This window comes from Peromyscus maniculatus, chromosome 1, assembly GCF_049852395.1.
Source record: "Peromyscus maniculatus bairdii isolate BWxNUB_F1_BW_parent chromosome 1, HU_Pman_BW_mat_3.1, whole genome shotgun sequence".
Classification (NCBI taxonomy): domain Eukaryota; kingdom Metazoa; phylum Chordata; class Mammalia; order Rodentia; family Cricetidae; genus Peromyscus; species Peromyscus maniculatus.
In genome coordinates, this window is record NC_134852.1 from 113,401,899 (window position 1) to 113,415,842 (window position 13,944).

Consider the following 13,944-nt stretch of genomic DNA (forward strand, 5'->3'; position numbering starts at 1 on the left):
AGGGCACAGAGGTTTCAGTAAAGATCTGCTGACGGTGTGCTTGAGAAGAGAACAGGAAGTATAGACTTTGCTGAAGGAAGCCAGGGCGGGGTTCTCTGTTTTTGGGGCACTCAAGTCCCTGCTATCTCCTCTAACTGAATCAGAGATGGGAGAGTGAGGAACCGGCCACAGGCTTTATTCCATAAACCTCAAGAAAGTGGGGGTCTGGGGGGCGGGTAGGAAAATGGGTTGTTGCAAGAGCCACCCACACAAGGCATCAGACATCGATCAGAATGTGAGGCTACCTTTTAGGCTACGTACAGGTGAAATATTACCTACAGTGGGAAGGACATTTCATTTTGCTTTTCGGAACCATTTCTTCTGTAAACACCTGTAGCTCCAATGCGCTTGGCTAACAGCTCCCCGACTCCAGTAACCCTCTGAGAAAGGGTCAGGGCCACCTAGGAACTCGTCCTGCTTGCAGTACTTAGATGTGGCCACCAGGGACCGCTGCGCACGGGAGCCAGGACGCGCGGGTTCCTGAGCCGCAGAAAGGCGGAAACCGATTGGTTGCGAGGCGCGTCGAAAGGGCGGAGCCCGGGAGTCGGGAGTTGGGGGCTGGGAGCGCGCCCCTAGACCAAACCCCAGCCGGACTGTAGTCACCTCCGGCGGCTCCCGGTCGGTTATCGTGGCGCCGGGGCTTCTGTTCAGCCTGGCTTTACGGTGGAGCCAGGGGAGCAGCGCTGCGGCCCAGAGATCCGGGCAGGGCAGGCGCTGTCACCTCGGTCGCAGGCCTGAGTTACCTGAGCAACTGCGTGTCAGGGGCTCGCCCGCGGGCGGGCGTTAGAGCGGGAGGCTGGGGTGCGCACGGCAGAGGCCGAGGTCCCATCCTTGGCGCGGGGCCGCGGTCCTGACGACAACCAGCGCAGGCCGGGTCCCCACGAGACCCCACCGCCTGCGGTGGGCTCCGGCCTGCCGTCTCCAACAGGTTATTCCGGGATAAGCCGGCTCTGGGGCGGGCCCGGGCTTCGCTGGGGGCCGGGCGGCGCGGGGCGGGCCGGCGGTAGAGCACGCCTCCGCCCACCTCGGGCCCGCCCCGCGCCGCCCTCCCGCCCTCCTGGGAGCCGCTGTCCCGGGCCTGGCCCGTGCGCGTCCGCCTGCTGTACCGGGGCACCAGGAGCCGCGGAGAGGTACGGGACCGGGCGTGGGTGCTGACCTCGGCCTAGGAGTCTTAGGATCCCGGAGACATCCGTGTCCCCTGGGGCCTGCAGGTCGCACGCCGAAGCCCTAGCTGCTGCTGCTCACCGCTGGTCCGCGCGGGGCGAGGTCAGGTGCCCCCCTTCCCTCCTCCCTCCTCTCCCTCCCCCACCTCGGTGCGGGCGGGAGATCCTGCCCGCCTCCTCCCGCAGGGGTGCAGTAGGCTGCGGAGCTGACAGCGGCCCCACAGCCACCCTGCCCAAACTCTCCGGAAGCAGCTAGAGCTCAGGCCGCCGAAGCCCCGACGGACCCACTGTGGGATCGGAGGCTCCGGTCCTTCTGTGCCCAAACTTGGAGCACTTGACCTTCGGTTGTCGTCGGAGGGGGCAAGCCCGCAGGTGGCTGGACAACCGCCGTGCCGGGAGGGCATCTTGCCTGGGAACCGTCGGCTGCATTCCCTGACTCTGGGATTTGCTTCTGGGATCCAAAGGTGTCTACATCAGGCGCATGTTGACTGAGACCTACCGTCATGGATGTGTGCGCCCGTCTTGCCCTGTGGCTTCTTTGGGGGCTCCTCCTGCATCAGGGCCAGAGCCTCAGCCATAGTCACAGCGAGAAGAATACAGGAGCCGGCTCCGGAACGACTTCAGAGGAGTCCACTGAAGCAGGTAAGGCCTTGCTGCGGGCTGGACTGAGCTGGAGGCTTCACTCAAAACTGAGTGGCCCGAAGTGGGCAAATTGGAATCCCCGCACATGTGAGGTTGGTGGAGGATGCACACATAGCACTGTGTACTCTTAGTAGTCCAAGAAGTTCTTTCTGTGTAGCCGTCATGCCTAATGATACTATTTCCCCTGGACAACTTTCCTTATCCTCTTTGGGATGTTTTGGTGGTAGTGAGAAGCCTTTGGGGCACCTTGACTTTTCAGATCAGCAAGGTTAAGGCCCCACTCAGGACTTCTTGTCTGGAAGAGTGGCCTTCCCAGGTGTTAAAATTGCTTTTAGGCAGTTTCATCACTTGAGGGGGTGGGCGGTGGTGGTGGGTTGGCCACTTGGGCCGGGCCGGGACGATCAGGGCTGGGCTGGCTCTGTTTCTCTATAGCCAGGTGTTCAGATGTGCCCCATGTTCTGTTCTAGCTAGCGTGAGAATCCTAGTCCCGCCTTTCCCGTAGGTAAACTTCTGTCATTTGGAATATTAAAGCAAGTCCTTAGTTGGAATCCTGTTTACCACTAGGGAGTTAAATGGCCCTTTCTTGACGTCTCCATAGTAAAAAGTCCCGAGACCACTTGTTGACTTAATCTGTTTCTTCTGAATGATAAGAGTAAGGATTCCATGTTATTATTTTTAATCTGTCCCTATTTTTTCTGTATACTTGTGGAGCCTTGTTGGGCAGCAGTAGCTGTGGTATATACCTTTGCAGTAGAAAGGGACTTTTAAAAAATAGTTTTTTTTTTTTTAACACATACCTTAGAAGTCCATCAGTTCTCTTTTTCTATTTCTCACCCCCTGTCACTGTGATCTGCCTAAAAACTGGCCTGAAGGCTTAGGGGTAGAGGAATAGCTGGGGTGTTTGAAGGTAGGGAAGCTCAGGTGAGGAGATGTCTCAGTGGGTATTGCTGATACACGTAGGAAAAATATAAATCATGGTGGGTGAAGAGTTTCTTGGGTTGCATTTAGTGATAGATCCCCCCCCCCCTTGGGATGCCTTCTTTCAGCTTTCTTGACTGGGTTGGGTATAATTTTAGGTGCTCCAAGGGCTGGTTTTCAGATGAGGCCCCGACTGTCCCATGTATAAGCATAGACGTTAGGCTGTTGCCTTTAGGGTAGATCATTTCCTACAAACAAGTCCTTTATCTCCACAGGAAGTTTCTCAGGCCTATGAAATTTAGCTTAAATATTGTTTCTCACTGGGCAATGAAGGGAAAGATTGTTGAACTGTGAAGTAACTGAGTAGCATTTCTGCTCTTCCAGTGACAGACATCCTTGTTTCTAATTGATAGTTTATCCTTTTGTTTTCGCTTCAGAATATGTATGTTTGGCATAAAATGAATCCTTTTGAGGGGTGTTCTGTATTTTATATCTACACTAAAAGGATGCAGCTTCAAGTTTCAGGCATTAGCTAGCCTTTAGGAAGTTGACTTTTGATTGTGTGTGTGTGTGTGTGTTGCCTAAGGTAGGGAAGCATTCCTCAGGAGTACCTCATGACTTGAGTTTATGGAGACATTCCTCATACATCATATTTTAGAGGACTGGCTGGTTATTCAGATTATGCCATAAAGGCCTCTCTTTTCATCTTTATTTCCTCTTCGTTCAGAAATTGGCTTCCGTTGTTGTAGTAATTATGTTCCAGCAAGGAAAATCTCAAGAGACTCCGGGTGTTGGGGACGCCTGAAGTTTTTGTGGGAACGTGAGTGTCCCACCAGTATTGTTTTGTTACTTGTCTCCTTGGGTCACTGTGGAAGTTTGGCTCAGGCAGGGACTTACTCTTTTCAAACAAGTAGCTCATAGCCTGGGCTCTGCAAAAGGGTTTGGAGAGAAACTGTCTATGTAGCAGGGACTCTTGCAGCCTTTCCAACCCCTCTGTGTCCATGAGCACAGGAATTTTACTTGTCAAAGCTGTCATTGCACCTCTCTCCTCCCTCTTCTCCTTCTTTTGAGATAGGGTCTTCAGTAGCCTAGGTTGGCTTCAATTTAGAATGTGGCTGAAGCTGGTCTTGAACTCTTGCTCTTCCTGCCTCCACAACTTAAGTACTGACTATAGGACACAAGACACCATACCTGGCTAGCTATCACTTTTCTCAGCCGGATTCAACCTAGCTGGTAAATTTGTGTGCTCTGTAAAGCTCGTATTTTACAGTTACATGACTTACTCTGCAAAACCTCACAAAAGCCCCATTAAAATGCAGGGAAGGGTAATAATCCTCATTTTTACACGTGAATAAATGCCTTGGGCTATCAAGATGGCTCCAGTAACGGCTCTGGCTGTGCATATCTGGTGACCTAAGCTCAATCCCTGGAGCCCAGGTAAAGGTGCAAAGAAAGAACTGACTCCACAAAGTTGTCCTCTGACTTCATATGTGCAGGCACGTGTGTCCACAAATGCACATCATACACACACACACACACACACACACATACACACACACACATACACATACACACACATACACACACACATACACACACACATACACACACATACACACACACATACACACACACACACACACATACACACACATACACACACATACACACACATACACACACACATACACACACATACACACACATACACACACATACACACACATACACACACACATACACACACACATACACACACATACACACACACATACACACACACATACACACACACATACACACACACACACACACACACACACACACTAAAAAATTAAGAGAGCGAGCGACTGGGTTCTTTGCTTGGTATTTGAAGCAGTGCTCTGGTGCTTAAGGCCTGGACTACTTCCATCTTCTCAGGTCCTGTCCTGTTAAAGGAGTGCTAGGTGGGGCCTAGGGAATGTTGCTCTTCTCCTGGCAATTAGGCAGGTCCTGGTGACTCTATTTGAGGTCTAAGAAAAGGGGTGCTTTTTTTTCTCTTGGGGGAGTGTGTTGGTGAAAGAATTCCACCCCCACCCCTCATTTTGGATGTATACGCAACCCATTTCCTTTTAGTCAGTCATAAAATTTGATTCTAAGGATTTTATTAAAATCTTTATGGTGGCCAGGTATGGTAGCACATACCTTTAGTTCTAGCACTCAGGAGGCAGAGGTAGAGGCAGCTGAATTTCTGTGAGCTCTAGGCTAGCCTGCTCTACACAGTGAGTTCCAGGCTGATAGGAATGCATAAAGAAGAGTGACTTAAAAAAAAGTTTATTGTGCACTAGGTGTATAGTGGTAGAGTGCTTGGTTAGTGTATGAAAGGTCCTGGGTTCCATGTGTGGCACCACTTTAAAAGAAAAGAAAGAAAGAAAGAAGGAAGGAAGGAAGGAAGGAAGGAAGGAAGGAAGGAAGGAAGGAAAGAAAGAAAGAAAGAAAGAAAGAAAGAAAGAAGGAAAGAAGGAAAGAAAGAAAGACTTACTGACTTCCTGGTCTACACCAAACACTATTAAAACCCAGCTGGGCAGTGGTGGTGTACCTTTAATCCCAGCAGTCAAGAGGCTGCTGACATGAGGCAGGTGTATCTCTGTGAGTTTGAGGCCAGCCTGGTCTACAAAGTGAGTTTCAGGACAGCCAGAGCTATTACACAGAGAAACTCTGTCTTGAAAAACCAAGCCAAAACATAAAAAAAAAAAAAAAAAAAAAAAAATCCTGACCAGGGGCTGGAGAGATGACCCAGCTGTTAAGAATACTTGGTGCTCCTGCAGAGAATCCGGGTTCCATTTTCAGCTCTCACATGATCGCTCACAACCATTCTTAACTCCTATTCCAGGGGCTCTGCTAACCTCTTATAACCTTTGAGGGCACCCGGCATGCAGTTGGTGCACATAAATATATGCAGGCCAAACACTTATACACATAAAATAGAAATAAACAAATCTGAAACAAAACTCTGACCATGGGGGCTGAGGTTATTGGTAGCTTCATTGATAGAGTGCTTGTCTTGAATGCATGATATCCTGGGTTTGATCTTCATTCAATACCAAACCCAAACCAACCCACCCATCAACCAGACCAACAAAATCCCTGAATGCTGAGCTTGCAGTGCTCTCATTGAGCAATGGAGAGAACATTCCTGTCACTTTTTGCTTTTTTAAAATACCTGGACACCTAGCTGTATTAAGTCATTTTTTTAAGGCAAGATTTGTCTATTGCTGTGTAGTCTAGGACCTACATTTTTGAAGCTGACTCAAAATGAATACCAGGGACCTCTAGACTCTAGGGTCATTGCTTTCAGAAACTCAGATGTTTTCTATAGAATGTGTATTGTGTGAAAGACCTCAGGTGAGTCTGGAGTTGTGGCTATCATGATAGGTGGTTTTGAGGGTCTCTAACTGGTTTAGCTGGAATAAGGTCCTGGAGGCTAGGCACTGTGCAGAGTGCAGGCTGTCTTCTCAATCAGCCTCTTTGGAGTGGCAGGTCAGAGCCTAGCCAGCCCACCCAATTAGTTGCTGCTGCCTCCAAGGCTATAAATGGCCTGGCCATCTTGGTAGCTATGCTAATTTTAGCTGAGGGTGGCTCCTGGAACTGGGCTGGAGCCAAGAGCAGGTGGGTGGGGCTTGGTTGAAGCTAATACCCTGGGCTGGCAAGAGGGACTTGCTATCCTGGGGCAGCAGGGACGTATTTACTTCCAGGCCTCAGCTCTGACAATCACCTTTAGCTAGGTTAATTGATTCAGCAAACACTGAACAGTGCCAGCTCATATGGTATTTATTCAACAAGTATTTGAATGACTGCTCTGGGTCAGTTACTGTGTATACTTTCTGTGGGGATTTAAGGATGAATGAAAGAGTTGTCTTCTTTCTTCATGGAATACACTCTTGTTGGGGAGACAGTTAAGCACACAAATAAATACTGTCTTGTGAAAAGTGGAATGTAGGAAAATGCAAATAGGGTGCTCAGGGGAATGAGAAGGAACTAGAGATATAATTAAAGCTGGAACCTAGTGTCTAGCAGGACAGAGTGATACAATAATATGAGCAATAATGATAGCAATCACCGTGCAGCTCTATCTGGCCTAGAACTTGCCATGTAGGCCTGGCTGGCCTTGAATTTAAAGAGATCCACCTGCCTCAATCTTCCAAATGTTAGGATTAAATGTATTTGCCACCACTCCTGGCTCATTATAAACTTTTATTTTATTTAATTATTGCAGCCAGCTTCTGTGATAGATGTTATCCTTGTTTTATAGAGCAGGAAATTAAATGAGAGAGTTTCTGTAGCTTTCCCAGTGTTACAGACAGTAAAGAGAACCAGAGTTTGAATTCAGGATTCTGCCCTTTTTCTTTAGCACTACCTTAGCTAGTACGTTATCTTGTAAAAGTCATAGTAGAGGTTGTGTGTGTGTGTGTGTGTGTGTGTGTGTGTGTGTGTGTGTGTGTGTGTGTGTACATGCATATATTCATACAGAAAGCTGTGGGACGTCCAGGGGACTAAGTGACTAACCTTGCCTGAGATAACTGGGGGAGGCTTTACAGTTTCCCACATAGTTTTTCTTAGATCTTGGGGAGATAAAAAGTGGTTGCTTAATTTAAAAGTTAAGAGATGGAACAAGTTCAACCTACCTGTTTTTATATGTGAGGAAACTGATATCCAGAGAGGCATTAACTATAAGTTTCATAGGAGGTTATTGATTGAGAAACTAGACCAGGACATTTGAGCCAAAGATTCAGAGTTTGTTGTTCATTGTGTAAGTCAGAATAATGACTGTTTACTGGTTGCTTGTACTATAGAAGGAACTACCCAATGAACCTGAGCCTAACTTTTTTTTTTTGAGGCAGAGTCTCATGTAGCCCAGGCTAGCCTTGAGCTTACTGTGTAACTGAGGATAACTTGGAGCTGATTTTCCAGCCTCTATCTCCCAAGTATTTGGGTTGCAACTATGTTTGTGCCACCATACCTGGATTTAATATTAGGTAACATTAAGTACAACATAATGTATAGCCTTAATCAAATTCTAACAGTGTAGACTGTGTAGGCAAAGGGAGAAAGATCTGTATAGGCTATACTAGGCTAAGATGAGCAGAGAGGGCTGAAGGAAAGAGGATATTGTGGATATCTGGGTGACTAGTGTGAACATATGGAATCTCACTGTCGGGTGTTTGGGTAACTAGACAGGTGCTTCATTGCTGGCTAGCTGCTTCATGTGAGCACTGTAGATAGGAAGAATGTAGTCATGTATGACCTATTGCTGGTCCTTATAATTACCATAATTTTAAAGTAATGATGGATATAAATACTGTTTTAAGATATCTATAATATTGTAATATGATGTGAGATTATCTATGATTTTGGTTGGTGACAAAACCATAATATTGTGGTTGATTGCATATATTTTGCATATACAGATATATTTGAAGGAAATACTAACTTGTAGTAAGAGAGTATTGAAAATGATGATGTAGGCTGGGTATGATGATGCATGCCTATAATCCCTGGCATTTAGGAGACAGGGGCAGGATGATCATCAAAAGTTTGAGGCCAAAGGCTTGAGAGATGGCTCAGCAGTTAAGAGTATGTTCTGTTTTTTTTAGAGGACCAGAGTTCACTTCCCAGTACCCATATCTACCTATAATTCCAGGTCGAGGGGATCCGGTGCTTCTGGCTAACTCATACTCATGTCCCATCATCTCTATACACACATGCACACACACACACACACACACACACACACACACACACACACAATTACAAATACAGCTGTTTGTTTGTTTGTTTATTTATTTGGTTTTTCCAGGCAGGGTTCTCTGTGTAACAGCCCTGGCTGTCCTGGAACTCACTTTGAGATTAGGCTGGCCTCAACTTGCAGAAATCCATCTGCCTCTGCCTCCCCAGTGCTGAGATTAAAGACATGCCACCATGTCCAGCAAAAATAAATCTTAAAAAACATTTGAGTTTAGCCTTGTTTTCAAAATGAGTTCTCTGCCAGCCATGACTATGTAGTAAAACCCTGTGTCAAAAACAAAACAAAGTAAAACAGGGCTGGAGAGGTGGCTTAGTAGTTAAGAACGCTTGCTTCAAAATCATGAGGTCTGGAGTTCAGATCCCAGCATACGGGTAATAAGCTGAGTGTCCCAAGCATACCTATAACACCAACTTCAAGGAAGATGGAGACAGGAGAGTTGTTAGGGCTTTCTGCTGTTAGCCTAGCTAAGAACATTCAGGTCCCAGGTTCAGAGAGATCTTGCCTCAAATTTAATAGGAAAGAACGATAAAAGAGGGCACCTGATGTCTTCTCTCTCTCTCTCTGTGTCTCTCTGTGTCTCTCTGTGTCTCTCTCTGTCTGTCTCTCTCTGTCTCTCTCTGTCTCTGTCTCTCTCTCTCTCTGTCTCTCTGTCTCTCTGTCTCTCTGTCTCTCTCTCTCTCTCTCTCTCACACACACACACACACACACACACACACCCCACACATGCTCAGATGTACATACTTACACATATGTACACAAGCAAAATTTTGTAGACACACATACACACAAATAAATAAGCCTTTAAAAAAGAAAATAAACTGGGCATAGTGGTGTTCACCTTTAATCCCAGCATTTGGGAGGCAGAGGCAGGTGGATCTCTGAGTTTGAGGTCATCCTGGTACACAGAGCAAGTTGTAGCACAGCCAGGACTACACAGAGAAACCCTGTCTGGAAAAAACCAAATAAATAAATCAATAAATAAGTAAATAAGAAAGAAACAAAAAGAAAACAGACAAGAAATGAAGATGTAATTTCTTTTCCATCCAAAAAATAAAAGCTCCTCAATTCTACTTATGCGCTGTTGAGATGTTTGGGGCCATCATGCAAAGAATTTCCTCTCTTAGCTGAGCATAATGCTAGCCACCTCTGTTTTCAGTGCTTGAGAGACAGAATGGTAGGATCAGAAGTTCAATGACCATCCTAAGTTACATGGAGAATTGAGGGTCAGCTTCAGGCTGCGTGAGACTGTCTCCAAACCCAAACCAAGCCCAAGCAAAACAAAGCAAAACAGAAATTTTGTTCCTTGCCAGACATGGTGGATCATGTCTCTAATCCCAGAACTTTGGAGGCTGAGGCGAGAGGACAGCTATGAATTCAAGACCAGCCTAAGCTACAGACTGCTACCCCATCTCCAGAACCCCAAAACAAAGAACAAAACTTCCTGACAAATTTCTGCTGTTTGTCCAGAAGGAATGAGGCCTCGTTGAAGGGAGTAGTTTTCTAGGTCTTTACAGAACTTGGGCTCTAAGTCCTCTCTGGTACCTTTGGTTTCCTGATGGGGGGCCTTTGAGTCACACTGCAGAGTGGCTTCATGAGCACGTTGTGGTACATTGCTATCTGTGGGAAATGATTCTCAGAAACCTAGCAGCTCTGCCTGTCAGGCTCTTGGGGAGGAAAAAGATATCAAACTTAGCTTACTATGGGTTTGGGTTTTTGTTACTGTTTGTAAAAAAATGGTGAAATACTAAGATAACAAAACATGAAATGTCCATATGCACATAAGAAATAAACTAGTAACAATACAGAGCTTTCTTTATTAAGTCAAGGACACTTTCTGATATAAATGTAGTACTTTGTACATATGTTTTCTTCCCTGAGATCTTTGTTGAGGAAGACAATAGTAGCTGTACTTTGTTTTTATTGTGTTGAGCCTACCCATTGTTGAAGTTTGTTGGAGAAACTGGTAATCAGGGACTGTTTGAATGAGATCTTACTATTTTTCCTCCTTTCAAATGTCTCATGTTTTGGGCCTTTCCTCAACCTTTGGAGGTAGTACTAAGGGCACTTACTATTAAATTTTATCTCACCTCAGATCCCTCTTTAATCTTTTTGTTTTGCTTTGTTTTGTTTTTCTAGACTGGGTTTCTCTGTGTAACAGTACTGGCCATCCTGGAAATAGCTCTGTAGATCAGGCTGACCTTGAACTCACAGAGATCTGCCTACCTCTGCCTCCTGAGTACTGGGATTAAAGATGTAGACCACTGCCGCCCGGCTCTCTTTAATGTTTTATTTATCCTCATTTTTTGCCATTTTCAAGAAGAATTTGCAGCTGACAGTTTGCCTTCTAGATCATATAGCTAAAAAGGACAGCCTCAGAACAATAACTGGGAATCTGGACCCATGGTGTTTTTAACTCAAACCATTACTCATTGGTGTGCTCCAAAGGGAGCAAATACTTGCTGCTCTGGTCCTCAGAACCTCTGTCTGCCGTAGCCTTGCTACAGTTGTATTGACAAGGTGTTTGAATAGTACATACAGCCACTCATTGCGAAGCTGTGCTGGGGTTGGCTCAGTTGTTAGAATGCTGGCGTGGCCTGCATGAGGCCCTGGGTCTCAGTTTCCAGCACTGCAGACACTGGGCATGGTGGCCCACATCTGTAATCCTCGAACTCAGGAAGTGGAGACAGGAGGATCAGAAATTCAAGGGCACCTTTGGCTATACAAGGAGTTTGAAGCTCGTTTGGGATAAATGAGACAATTACAGTTCTTAGTACGATGCCAGTATATGGCATACCATCCATATTATAAAGTTTGTGGATTTGGATTAGATTTTGTTAAGTGGTTTGGATTCTACTGTAGTTGACTAGGTACTTGAAAAATATTTTCCTTGGGGTGGGTTACTTAAAGAAATAAGCTTCACTCTGGGCGGTGGTGGTGCAAGCCTTTAATCCCAGCATTCAGAGGCAGAGGCGGGTGGATCTCTGTGAGTTTGAGGCCACCCTAGTCTACAGAGTGAGTTCCAGGACAGCCAGGGCTACACAGAGAAACCCTGTCTTGAAAAACAAACAAATAAGAGATAAACTTCACTTATTTGAAAGATCATTCTTCTAGATTTTCATATTCACTACAGATCCTTGATAAATAAGTCTTGTATTAGTTTTGAAAAAGTAAAATAAAAGGCTGATGAGATGGTTCAGTGGGTAAAAGCTCTTGCCACACCAGCCTGATGACCGGAGTTCAATCTCTGAAACTCACAATGGAAGCAGAGAACTGACTCCTGAAAGTTGTCTTCTGACTTGCGTTCACACACACACACACACACACACACACACACACACACACACACACACACGTACACTATTAAAATAAAAAAAATTCAACAGTTTGGGACCAATACACTCATTTTACTTGGATGAAGTATTAATTTATTGTGTGTTGAGCATGATGTATGTGTGTGTTGGAAGGATGGTGCATTTGTAGAGGTTAGAGGACAACTTTGGGTAATAAGTTCTTTCCTTTCACCTTCCATTGGTGTCCTTGTTAGTTTTTTGTGAACTTGACACAAGCTAGAGTCATCTGGGAAGGGGAACCTTAACTGAGAAAATACCTTTACCACATTGCCTATAGATAAATCTGTGCATTTTATTGTTGTGGGAGGGCCCAGATCACTGCAGGAGATGTTATCTCTGGGTTAGTGGTCCTGGATTATAGAAGAAAGCAGGCTGAGCAACCCATGTAGAACAAGCCAGTAAGCCTCCTCCTTCTATGGTCTTTGTTTCAGTTCCTGCCTTGGCTTTTCCATGATGAACTCTAACCTGTAAGCTAAATAAATGCTTTCCTCCCCAAGTTGCTTTTGGTCATGGTATTTTGTCTAGCAATAGAATGCAAACTAAGACATGTGGGTTCCAGGGGTTGAACTTAGGTTGCCAGGCATGTCTTAACACATACTTTTCCTGGCTGAGCCATTTAAATAGTCCATGTGTGTATGATTTAAAAATTTTTTTTTATTATTAAGAAATTTCCTGTTTATTTTACCAACCAACCACAGGTGCTCCTCTCCTCCCTCTTCCCACCCCCTAGCCTTTCCCCCCAACCCACTCCCCATTTCCACTTCCTCAAAGGGAAGGACTTCCATGGGGAGTCATCAGAGCCTGGTACATTCAGTTGAGGCATGTCTAAGCCCCTCCCCGCAACCAAGACTGTGTAAGGTGTTGCACCATAGGCACTGGGCTCCAAAAAGCCCGCTCATGCAGCAGGGATGGATCCTGATCCCACTGCCAGGTGCCCCTTAAGCAGGTCAAGCTACACAAACTGTCTCACCTATGCAGAGGGCCTAGTCCAGTCCCATGCAGGCTCCACAGCTATTGGTCCACAGTTCATGAGTTCCCACTAGTTTGGTTTGGTTGTCTGTCTGTACATTTCCCCATCATAATCTTCATGCCCCTTGCTCATAGAATCCCTCTTCTCTCTCTTCGACTGGACTCCTGGAGCTCGGCCTGGTGCTTGGCTGTGGATCTCTGCATCTGCTTCCATCAGTTACTGGATGGAGGCTCTATGATGACAGTTAGGGTATTCACCAATCTGATTACTGGAGTAGGCCAATTCAGGCACCTTCTCCACTATTGCTAGTAGTTTAAGGTGGGGTCGTTCTTGTAGATTCCTGGGAACTTCCCTAGCACCCTGTTTCTCCCTGTTCCCTTGATATCTCCCTCTGTCATGGTATCTCTTTCCTTGCTCTCCCAGTGTGTAAGATTTTAAAGAAACCAGGCTCTTATTATAATTCCCCAGAAGAAAACAGTAGAGTAGCTGGGATATCTAGAATATCCGAGGCCCTGGTTTGATTCCCAGCATTGGGAGGAGGAGAAGAAATGAGGGAAGAGTGGTAGGGAAAACTAATTCCACAGAGGACTGCTGAGATGAGGGAGAGTTGGGAAATGAGAGCTGGTTAGATCCCCAAAGTGGGATGATTGGTTTTGTCTTCAAAGATGCCAGATTTGGCCACACCATGAAATTAAGGGTTTTAGAGTTTTAGTCCCTTTCTTTACCAGCAGTGATGACCTAGTGAAGAGGCAGTCATTTATTTCTCTCTGTCTTAGTTCCTTTATTTGTCCTAAAAATTGAGAATTTTGGAGCTTTACAACACGAAGTATTTGGGTCCTCTCTGCCTTTGGTTTCTTGTGGGCCCCACAAACTTCATTGAGACTCCGAGGGTCTTCACCTCTAAGGTAGTTGCGTCTGCTGTCTTTCTTCAGATGTAGAGTCTAGGAGCAATGAAATCAAACTTTTATTTCAGGCTTACTTTTGGCCTTGAGAAAATGGTTAAAAAATCTGGTTGCCAGTATTTGACCTTATATCTGGCTTGAACTTTTTCCTCTTTTCTGGATATAACTACTTTCT

At 45.8% G+C, this 13,944-nt stretch overlaps 1 protein-coding gene across 7 annotated transcripts in view; it reads left to right on the plus strand.

Annotated features, from left to right (window-relative positions):
• Window positions 1-1,090: 1,090 nt before the first annotated feature.
• Window positions 1,091-13,944, plus strand: part of Stim1 (stromal interaction molecule 1) — a 180,167-nt gene continuing 167,313 nt past the window's right edge. For 3 of the 7 annotated variants that reach the window (XM_042280945.2, XM_076548648.1, XM_076548661.1), the window contains exons 1-2: window positions 1,434-1,574; window positions 1,667-1,844. In XM_042280945.2, the coding sequence (XP_042136879.1) occupies window positions 1,706-1,844 (139 nt within the window). In that variant the 5' untranslated portion in view covers window positions 1,434-1,574; window positions 1,667-1,705. Of the gene's footprint in view, window positions 1,845-13,944 lie in introns of all 7 variants that reach the window. The other 4 variants (XM_076548655.1, XM_076548664.1, XM_006993315.4 and 1 more) reach the window with 4 other exon arrangements.